This window comes from Sinocyclocheilus rhinocerous, unplaced genomic scaffold, assembly GCF_001515625.1.
Source record: "Sinocyclocheilus rhinocerous isolate Xijiao unplaced genomic scaffold, SAMN03320098_v1.1 scaffold1322, whole genome shotgun sequence".
NCBI lineage: Eukaryota > Metazoa > Chordata > Actinopteri > Cypriniformes > Cyprinidae > Sinocyclocheilus > Sinocyclocheilus rhinocerous.
The window spans coordinates 810,320-822,289 of NW_015657497.1; the positions used below are offsets into that span (position 1 = coordinate 810,320).

Consider the following 11,970-nt stretch of genomic DNA (forward strand, 5'->3'; position numbering starts at 1 on the left):
ATTTAACTGGCATGATGTGAGCAGGTCCTGGAGTAGCAGGCATGAAGTTAGCAGGCTTTGGCGTAGCAGACATGACGTTAGCAGGCTTTGGCGTAGTAGACATTACGTTAGCAGGCATGACGTGAGCTGGTTCTGGAGTAACGGGCATGTCGTGAACTACACCAGACAAGACAGTCGGGACAGGAGTATGCTCTGGTGCAGAGGGTACAGCACAGTTGCGGGGCTCCTACAAGAGAACCAATGGCATGAATACATGAGGGCAAGGGAAGCATGACACAAACAGGGACCATGACTAAACTCCAGAATAAAAGACATGAAAACATGAACAAGAAACACAACCCAAAACACCACATTACCCTTATGTAGAAGGATCTATCTATCTATCTATCTATCTATTTATTTATTTTTCTGGAATCTCTTAATAGATTAAGAGAATGGAGAAATTAAGTGAATCACAACAATGTTGGCTCATTTGACCTTAAATATATCATAACAGGACTTCACTTGGCCAAATCCCTATAGAACTCTATCTTAGGACACACAGAGCAGTTCTAACCTTCTAACTAAGTCTGACGTGTTTATCAATGGAAATTAGATCACGCTATAACCTTGACAGTAAAATGGAATCCTTGAAGGCGAATAGTCCACCTGATTAGCCGTGAAGATGGTTTGGGATGCTGAAAAGCCCATGTTAGTGCAGCATGATCGGTCACGACCTCAAACGGGTTCCCTTCTAGATACGGTCGCCATTTTTCCACAGCCCATACAACTGCTAGACACTCTTTCTCCGATACGGAGTAGGATTTTTCGGCTCCTTTCAACAACCGCGATGCATAGGCTATGATGCGTTCTATTCCTTCTATCTCTTGCGTGAGCACATCTCCCAGACCCACCTCGCTTGCATCTGTCTGTACTTTAAACTGTTTTGTAACGTCGGGAGTTGCCAGGATGGGTGCCTTTGTTAGATCTGACTTGAGTTGATCAAATGATTGCTGGCATTGTTCTGTCCAAGTCCATGTAGAGTTATTTTGTTTTAGTGCATGTAGTGGTGCTGCTTTTTCTGAAAAATGGGGAATGAATCTGTGGTACCACCCAGCTAATCCCAAAAATCGTTGTACATCTTTCATAGATCGTGGTTTGGGAAATGCACTTACAGCTGAGACTTTAGATGAATCGGTCTTTATGCCTTGCCCCGAAACTATGTGACCTAGAAACATTAGAGACTTTTGGATGAAATTGCATTTATTTAAGTTAAGAGTGAGAACAGCTTTGGATAGACACTGGAATACCTGTTGTAAGTGCTCTTGCTCACTTTTGGAGTATATCACGACATCGTCAATGTAGATCATGCAACATTTGCCCTTCAACTCTCTAAGCACACTCTCCATCAACCGCTGGAAAGAAGCTGCAGCGTTTTTTAGGCCGAACGGCAGACGCTGAAATTCATATAGCCCAGATGATGTGACAAAGTCTTTTGCATGCTGTCAGAATCCATTTCCATTTGCCAGTATCCACTCTTCAGATCGAGAGTGCTGAAAATGGGTGCTCCATGTAAGGACTCTAGAATGTCTTGTATTTGTGCCATTGGATATGAGTCCAAAGGGATCTTAGCATTAAGTCCACAATTGTCAACACAAAAACGAGATCCACCATCCTTTTTTGGCACCACCACCACTGGTGAAGCCCAAGGAGATGTAGAGGGACGTATGATGTCTTTGTCCAACAACTCCTTAATCTGTTCGTCAATAAATGTTTGTTTCTCAAAAGATACCTTGTATGGTCTTTTCCCTAACAGACACTTCATCGGTAGTCAGGATACGGTGCTTGACCAGTGTGGTATGTCCTATATCGTGGGTACAAACTGTGGGCCAACCCAACATCAAGCCTTCTAGCTGCTCTTGTCCTTGTATGTCAGTATCTGCATTGACCGTAAAACTACAAATGGACTGCAGAACCTCTTCTTCGTACTGTGCTGGAGACAATGCAAGGTAGACATTGACAGTTGGTGCTACTAGGTTGGTATTCTGGCTGGTGAATGAATGCGTGATAGCAATATTATCTTGTGTGGTTAGAGTATACTGAGCATGCCGAAAATCTAATACCATTCCTAAGTTACAGAGAAAATCCATTCCTAGAATGACAGGTACTGCTAGGTCAGCATCATTCATTACATAAAACTCAGTCTGCACGGGGACATCATGCACTTTGCTGGTCCAGATTACCTTCCCCACAGTTGCCTGATGGTGGCCATTAGAGAGAAGAAAAGTTTGTCCTCCGCTTGACAAAAGGACCTCATCTTTGCACAACTGCTGCCAAATGGATTTTTTGCATTAAAGACAGAGTACTACCCATGTCGATGAGTGCTGTAATTTGTTTATTCATTTAATAATTCATTTAATATGCAGTGGAATAGTAAGATTTCGAAGATTACATTGCACATTGGTTTTTCCAGTCTGAACTACTCTAGTGCTAGATGGTGGATTTTTACGTTGCAACTCTTGATGCGTGACATTTTTCTTTCTCTGCTCATCCGCATTCATCTGGTTCCAGTATTTCTTTGACTCACAAATGTCTCTTTCAATCTGTGTTCCATCTTTGACCAGTTCGTGTACTGTATGTAGGTTACCTCTTAACAGGCTAGTCAGCCGAGGGTTGCGATTACGTAAGATGGCCTGAATCATCTCCCTTTCAGTCATTCTCTTTCTCCACCTGAGACATTGTGCCAGAATTGTGGATTCTTTTCTTTTCCGCAGACCACCAAGCTTTTGCAGTGTGTCCTAAAACAGCAGTCAGAGAAGCTATACTTTCCTAATCAGTTAATGGGCGGACAGCAAAATATTCTTCACATTGCTCAATAAATGCAAGCGGGTCTTCCTCAGAATGATTACTGAACTTAGGAAATTCAAGCTTGACTGGCAGATTGTATGGACTTACTGAAATACTATCAGCAGTTGATGGGATACTGGAATGGCAGTCTTTATCAAATCTATGGATAACAGTTATATTTATGGGCTGATGGGGAGTAGAAATTGCTGGGTTACTTGCCTGTAGTTTACGATCTATTAGCTTATCCCTTCTTTTAAGACAATCCACGATATACTGTCCCAGGTCTTGAATAAGCACTTCTAGATGTTTTCTCACTCTTCCACACGATACAACAACTTCTCTTCAACAGATTTACACATTGCTTCACATTCATGAACAGATATTTGGTCCTTGTTGTTGAATGTTACTGACATTCTCCTCTAGAGTGTCAAGGCGGCTTGTTAGATCATGGATTATAGTCGACTTAGGTTCTAACTCACCATCACCATGGATCTCGGGGGGGGGGGGGGCGGGTACGGGTACATCCCCTTCCAAATTCTGCTGGCTAGCCATGATTAACTGAAATATACTTGAAAAAAACCAAAGACATACACCAAAGTACATCAAGAAACAGGTCCCTTGTTCAGGTGCCAATTATATAACCGCTACCCAATTTAGGCGTGAGATATACATTAAAAAAGGGGAATACAAAATAGTTCCTTAACGCGATTAACACTTTGGTATAAGCAGGTTTAAGGTTAATATTCAAACAGGTTAAGACAATCACGAACTGTTTAGGCACAAAAATGCAGAAAGAATGAATATACTTTATATGGATGCAGTTTACCTCACACAGGTGAATGTTTACAAAGCTCAAAATAAACAAAAGAAAAGACAATTTGAAAATAGGCAAAGCAAAAGAAAAAAAAAAAAAAACAACAACCAAGGGATGAATGCTAATGAACCTTATGTCTGTAGGCCAGGCATGCTGAGTTGGAACAACATGAAATATGTTTGTAAGTACAACAAACTTAGCTGAAAGTAGATGAAGATTCTGATGATCGCTGATAATGTCCGTTTATGTGACAAAGTTCCCGGTGAGTCGATAGCAGTCAAAGGAAAAAAATAATGATAATCCAAATCTGTGATATCCACAAAGCTTCCACGAAGCACACGTGAGAGTCCACTGCGTAAAAGCATGTGCTTAATACACAAGACGTTCACAATTCCAAATGCCGTGCTGGAAACAGTTCCACATGACTCCGTTTCGTGACTATACAAGTCTATTAGTCATAAAAGGTCCATCTATCAAAAAACAAATACCGTTCTACTATTAGCATGCACCTCCAAACAATCTATATACACCGTTAAAAACTAATTACATTCCAACAAACATAACACATTACAAAATGAACAGTGAACACTTACAGATTGACACAGGGAAACAAATCCTCAATCTTAGGACCGTCAGCTTCTGAAATGCGAGCGTGAGGAAACCATTGCTTCCTCTCCTGAACACAAGCTGACTTCTTCTTCTTTGACGTTTAATGGCGGTTGGCAAACCAGCTTTGGTGCATATTCCGCCACCTACTGGGATGGAGTGTGAGGCATTGATATCAGAAGAGAGACAGAAAAAAAAAAAATAATAAAATAAAAGGGGAAAAAAATCAATACCACCTAACCTACCTTTCTATATTTTCTTATATAACTTTGTTGCTTTCAAATAAAACAAAAAAACAAGAGCTTCATATCCTTTGTAAAAACTGTTAAGTATATTCTGCAAAGTTAAAGAATTTATACCAACAGAAATTAAATCGTTTTTTAATTGAATTATTTCCCTTTCATATGCCATACAATTGATTATTACATGCTCTATAGTTTCTGGAAGTCCACATGTATTGCACTGACCAGAACCATGTTTCCCTATCATTTGAAGTGATTTGTTGAGGGCAGAATGACCAATTCTCAGACGAAAAATTACCGTATCATCCTTTCTGTTGCCATAACTAATTCTAACTAAACCAACTTGTTTTTGTATATTATAAAGATGACAACCTTTATTTCCTTTATCCCACCTCTCCTGCCACATATTTTTAATAGCTGTTTTAATTAAGCCTTTCATTTCAGATTTACCCAAAGGTATTTCTAAATCAATAGCATTATGTTTAAGGGCCTGTTTGGCTATCTTGTCCACATCCTTGTTACCCTCCACACCAACATGAGCCGGCACCCATAAAAATACTGCTAAAAGTCTAATTTGGCAAATTCTATACAGATTTTGTACAATTTCTATTAATATATCTTGTCTTGAATCCGATTTTCCACTTATTAAACTAGTAAGAACTAAAAACGAATCTGAGCAAATTACTACAGCAGATGGTTTAATTTCTTCTACCCACTGTAATGCTATCAAAATAGCCACCATCTCTGCAGTATATACAGATATATCATTAGTAATTCTTTTTTGCAGCTCTATACTTAGAAAGAGGGATATACACAGCTGCAGCTGTTCATCCAGTTACTGGGTCTTTGGAACCATCTGTAAATATTTGTTAAAATTGGAAATATTCACTCTCAAGATGCTGTTGCACTACTATCGCTTTAGGAACTTGATTTTGTTTATCCTTTATAGTTTTAAATATCTGGAGATCCACGGAAGGCATTGAGAAAAACCAAGGCGGAGATACTGGCAATGCTACTGTAGGACTAATATTAACATTATTAATACCTATTTGCTGAGATTGCTTTTCTATTATCCATCCAAAGCTTTTCACCTGAGATTGTTCATATTCCCAGCAATTTCCCAAAACATTTTTAACTGGATGATTTGAAAAATTACCTTTAATATTTGACCAGTATACCAGTCTTAGCTGGAGCTCACGTAAATCCAAAGGCATTTCTCCCATCTCTACCTGCAGTGATGTTACAGGAGAGGATCTAACAGCTCCACAGCAAATCCTTAGGGCTTGACTTTGAATTGTATACATTTTTGTTAGCAAAGCGTTTGAAGCTGATCCATAAAGTATCCTACCATAATCAATCGATGATCTAATTAATGTGCAATATACTCTCTTTAGCGAGTGTATTGTGGCACCCCAGTCCAGTCCTGCCAAAGATCTTAATATATTAACTCCTTTCTTACATTTATCAATTACCTTTTGAATATGTGTTCCAAATGTTAACTTTGAGTCCATCCATACTCCCAAATATCTAATAATAGATTATTGCTCTAAAGTTTGCTCATACAACTTTAATTTTACTTCAGGAATTTTCTTCTTTTTTGAGAAACAAATTACCTGAGTCTTTGCCACAGAAAGACGAAATCCCCACTGGTTAGTCCAGCTTTCAACAGTATCTATTGCTTTCTGCATGTTCTTCTCTAAATATCTTAGATTTCTTCCTCTTATCCATAAGGCTCCATCATCAGCATATAAGTGACCTTCCTATTTCTGATCCTATTTCCTCAAATATACCATTTATCATAATATTGAAAAGTACCGGACTGCAAACGCTACCTTGAGGAGTTTTGTTATCTATTATGTAGGTATCAGATTATTCTTTACCTACTCTTACCTGTATTTTCCGCTCTTTTAGGAAATCCATAATCCAATTAAACAACATTCCATTAATGCCCATTTGACCTAATTTTATTAACATTCCTTCCTTCCATACCATGTCATAAGCTTTCTCGATATCGAAAAATACTCCTAGGACCATTTCTTTTTTCACTTTAGCTTTCCTGATTTCATTTTCTAAGCAAATTACTGCATCTATGGTACTACGTCCTTTCCTGAACCGACGCTGATATGCATTTAATAACTTTCTAGTTTCCAAAACATATAATAAACGCGATATAACCATTCTTTCCATTATTTTACACAGGTTAGATGTTAAAGCTATTGGTCTATAATTTGTTGGAACAGTATGATCTTTCCCAGGTTTAGCGAATGGCACCACTATACCTAATTTCCACAAGCTAGGAAGTCTCCCTTGCCTCCATATTTCATTATAAAGTCTTAAAATAACATTAATTCCGTTATCTGAAAGATGTTTAATCATTTCATAACATACTTCATCTTTTCCCGGTGACGTATGTTTACCTCCTTCCAAGGCCTGCTTGAGTTCATATAATGTAAAAAACAGCATCCATAGTGCCTTCTGATAATCCTTTTTGTGCTAACATTTTTTGATTATCTTTTCTCTCTTAATTCCCTCATATCATCTGATATATTGCTATTAATATGCACCTTTACAAATGCTTCTGCCAACACCTCAGCCTTTTCTTTATTATTAATAATTTGATTATTTCCACTTATTAAAACAGGAATTATATTAGATTTTTGTATTCCCCCCATTTTCTTAATCATTCCCCATATCTCGCTAATATCTATATTTTTACCTATTTTGTCACAGTATTCTTTTCAGTACTTTCTTTTAGCACGTATTACTTTCCTTACTACAGCCTGTACTGTGCTGTGCTGTGTTATACAATATAAAAACATCAAATGAATATGATTTCCTTACTTTCTTTAAAAACTTATTCCTTATTTTAATTACCTCACTGCACTCAACAGTCCACCAAGGTACACTTTTCTTCTTTATTTTCCCTACACTTTTTCCTATTACTTTCCCTGTAACTTACAAAGACTTTCACAGATTGTATTGTTATACTGCCCTACATCTTCTATTAAACAACTTAAGTTCAGTAAATTCTGTTCACATTCTTCTTGAAATGGGTCCCAATCCGCTGATTTAAATTTCCATCTAGGGATCATTCCAATATCTATTTTAGAGATCAATTTTAGACCAATTTTACAATTAATAGGAAAATGATCACTACCCATCATGTTTTGATCAATTATGTTCCACATACTTATTTTAGCTAGATTTTCTGTCATAATTGTTAAATCTAAAACTGAATATTTCATTTTGGATACATCCAACCTAGTAGCACTTCCATCTTTTATACATGCCAGATTATTTGTTTCCAAAAATTCCTCCACTTCTCTTCCGTTATTATCTGTTTGTATGCTACCCCATAATGTATTGTGCGCGTTAAAGTCTCCACACCACACCTGATTAGACTTATGTTGTCCCCCTATTTTAGACAAAGCTTCATTATTTAGTATTTTACAAGGATTGTAAAAATTTATTATTCTAATTTTTTGTGTTCCTGTCCAAACTTCTACTACTATTGATTCGCATTCTTCCTCCACATCAACTTTCTTATATGCTACCTCAGATTTTATAAACGTTATCACTCCACCACCAGTACCAATTTCCCTATCCCTTCTAACTACTGAGTATCCTTTTAACACAAAGTTTAAATGTGGCTTAAGCCATGACTCTTGAATACAAATTACATGAGGTTTATCATTAATATCTGCGATGAATTTCTTAAATTATTGACCATTTGAAATCAAACTCTAGCATTCCATTGAAGAATTGCTAACACCATTAAGATCCACCACCTGTTGTCTGAGAATTTGTTACCTTTACCTTTAATTTCTAATTTATTTGATCCACCTTTACTTCTTCTACATTTAAGTATTTTCCAGCTACCCTCAGAATTATTCAGATTTTTTCCGTACGGCTTTCTGTTTGCGCTGAACAATTGATCACTTCTGCTATAAATGCAGTAAAGGACGTCTTATCAACCAACAAGGTATTTTCGTTTATTTTACTACTGTTTACATGTTATACAACCCCTACCAAGGGATCTTCCACCGGGACTGTTTTCAGTACACGTCTTTGTGCTTTTCTGGACTCGCTTTAACGCATCCGCATATGAAATTCCTTCAAACACTCTTAAACATTGAACTTTCTCAGCATCTTTTCTTACCTTACAACCCCCATAACCTGCACTATGATTACTTCCACAGTTGCAGCATTTTGGAAGAATTCCATGTCCACATTTCCCGTATTCGAGCTCACCTCAACACCTTGCACAGCATTGTTTTCCCTTGCAACTTTCAGCAATATGACGAAATCTCTGACACAAGCATCTAACTGGCGGTGGTACATATGGCCGAACTCTGTAACTTACATAACTAATATACACTTTATCAGGTAACTTTTCCTCATCAAACTGAATCATAACTGACAAACTATCCGCCTTTTGTTTATCTTTTACATATTTCAGTCTCCTCACATCAATCACCCCTGCCCCTGACAGGTTTTTCTTAATTGATTCAATTGACATATCTGTCGAAACCCCTGAAATCACTCCTTTTACCCATTTCTTATCTTCCATCACGGTACAAGATACTTTTATTCCTAGTAATGTTTTTAGTTCCACAGCTGCTTTTTGTTGATTCTTGTCTTTACCAAACAGCAGAAGTCTACCATCTCTTGTCATTTTTGCACTTACAATTTTTCCAATCGCTTCTTTCAATGCCTTAGTTATTTTAATTGGGTTTAACATCTTTGTGGATTCTGTCAAAAATGTTAGCATTACCTTGAATTCTACTTTTGGTCTTCTAATCTGCTGTCGATCTTTTTCGTTTTCTGAACCAGATGTTTGATACCACGTTTTCTTTATTTTGGGGTTTTCCACTAATTTCCAATTACTTGCCGAACTTTATAATCCCTCGCCATAGCTGACTTCTTCATACTATCTACCTGAATAAATAGTCTAAATAATAGCTTAGCGCCCCTAATGGCGAGGCAGAACATAATATCTGAATGTAACAGAATCAGTTCGGTTACAACGCTTAGGGCTAATTATGTGAACAGATGGGTGATCACGCCAGGTATGAAGACGAGACATAGGAGAAATAGGAGGGAATGAAAAGGTGGGAGCACAACACTTCAGCCTGCTGTCATCAGATATTAAAGTATTTTGCTTGTGTGTATTTGTTATATAAGGCATATTTATAAGGCATATTTGTATTTTTTGTTCCTATGATTGTAATCTTTGACTAAATGTATTATGTTTTACTCCACTATATTCTAACTATATTCTACAAAATCTAATATTAAATCAAGCTCTTCTCAGCAAGCACAACATATTTTGAAAGCGTCTCACAAAGTACATATATGAATCAGTACATATCATATTAATAAGTCATTTGAAAAGTTTTGGGTATCGCTGGACTAAGTCTTCTAAGGTAAATGAATATGCTGTATTAGATATATTGGGTAGATATTAGATATTGTGTGAGTGTTTTTGAAAGTGACCTTGTACCATGCTGTGAGGGTACAACCAGGCATCGCTCATTCACTGACTGCAGGGAACAGGAGGGAGTTTAAGGATGAACAAGAGTCTTTTGGTAAGGTCTTGTAAATGCATTCTTGCATTCAAAAACAGCTAGATGAGCTCAAGAATGGTACAGAAAACAAGGGCCTTAAGGCACTTTTTCTAAAGATTAACTGTTGGTAATCTTCATACTAATTTATTTTGAAATCATGGTGCTCATGTGGTGAAATGCATGAAAATACATTGAGATGTGACTCAGTGCCAAAGACTGCAATCTGCAAGTGTACACAGAACAAAAAGATGGGCCTCTGTGTGAATGGATGGATATATTTACACCACAGATGTGTACTGGTGCACATGCTTAAATTGTGGTGTGGTAGTCATGTTTTTTTTTTTTTTTTGTTTCAACTATTTAAATGACCAGCCATTGTCAAGGGACAAAATAACTAATAATAAAAAAAAAATCCATTAGGCTGGGCTAAAATGAGTTTCTGCTATTCAATAAGAGAATGATCACTAATCAACCCAAGAGTCCCTGTAGGCCCGTCCTGTTTGAATAAACACTCATTACCGCTATCATGTTTGTGATTTGCTCATTCTTTTCTACTGATTCATATGATTGTGACCACCTCATTCAACAGCAAATTAAACAAGCAATATTCGTCTCTTGTAGGTTGTCGGTCATCTCTGGCGGATGGCTCAACGTCATTAGACAGGCACTGATGGAGCGACCAAATCACCTTACCTAATCTGATGAAATCTCACACAGTTTAGTCAGAAGAGCAATTTAAATGAGTCAAATGAGGGGAAAGAGTGAACAAAAGTATTACAGAATAAAAAAATAAAAAAAGACAGTGAGACAATGACCCTACATTGGAAGTCCATTTAATGTTTTAAAATCATTTCAGGTTATTTCTTAATCTGAGCACAGATGCTGTGCTCCTCTAGAAGAGATAAGATACGTGAATTATCAGGATAGCTGCCTAGTTGACTGGTTGGTGAGATTCTAAAGGAAATGAATTTAGACACACAATTGTTAGCTGCCAGCATGCTAGAGTTGTAAATACACTGAATGAAAACTGATTTAAAAACATTTTAGATAAAAAAATAAAATAAAAGTGCACATGACTTAGGGCAATTATGAAGAATTAAGAATTTATTCCCATGACTTATTAATTTGTGGCCATGTTTTATTAATGTGTCACATGGTTTAATTAAATTGAGGCCATATGTGATATTTGTTCCCTTATTTCAGGTAAATCCATGACACACGAAAAAGGTGGGGGGAGCAAATTAGTCTACCAGAGGTACGTATTTTTATGAGACCAGGTTGAAATTAGTACAATGTGACCATGATTTCTGTAAAATGTACATATAAAGTTTCAGAAAATAATTTTGTTGGTTTTTGTTGTTTGTTTTCTTCCTTTTTTTCTTTCTTATTTCCCTGCAATGTCGGACATCCATACAAAAAAATAAAAATAAAATAATAATAATAAATAAATACAAAAATAAAGATGCAATTTGTATTTTTGTATATCTATTAATGGTCAGTATGACAGCCTTCTCTGATACTGACAACTAGTTACATGGATTAAAAAAGTGTTCAGCTTCTCATGGTATTGTAGAATTGTTTTAAGAGAAGAAATTACTGTGTGAACCTTTATACAAGTGTTTACAACAAGACTGCATGTTTAATGCAATTTCTAAACAGTTGTGCTTGCATTTACATAATTAGTAGAGCACATTTCAGGGGTGTATTCCAGAAAGCACGGTTAACAAACCGTCAGCTAAACCCTGAACTTTCGGTTGATTAACCCCAAACCTTGCTTACTCGAGGTATGTGGTTCCAAAAACGCATCCGGGAGTAAGTTCATTCAACTCAGAGTATGTTCCTGGTTAAGACTCAGGACATTCTCAACAGAGCGACGAATCGACGAGTCACTATGGAAACGGACGCTAAGAAAAAG

The 11,970-nt window shown here is 37.0% G+C and overlaps 1 protein-coding gene across 2 annotated transcripts in view; it reads left to right on the top strand.

Moving 5' to 3' along the window:
- The window catches only part of LOC107721159 (protein FAM19A5-like), a 177,424-nt gene extending 166,112 nt beyond the window's left edge, over positions 1–11,312 (top strand). For both annotated transcript variants that reach the window (XM_016529031.1, XM_016529032.1), the window contains exon 4: positions 11,259–11,312. In XM_016529031.1, the coding sequence (XP_016384517.1) occupies positions 11,259–11,270 (12 nt within the window). In that variant the 3' untranslated portion in view covers positions 11,271–11,312. The remainder of the gene's footprint in view (positions 1–11,258) is intronic.
- Positions 11,313–11,970: the final 658 nt, after the last annotated feature.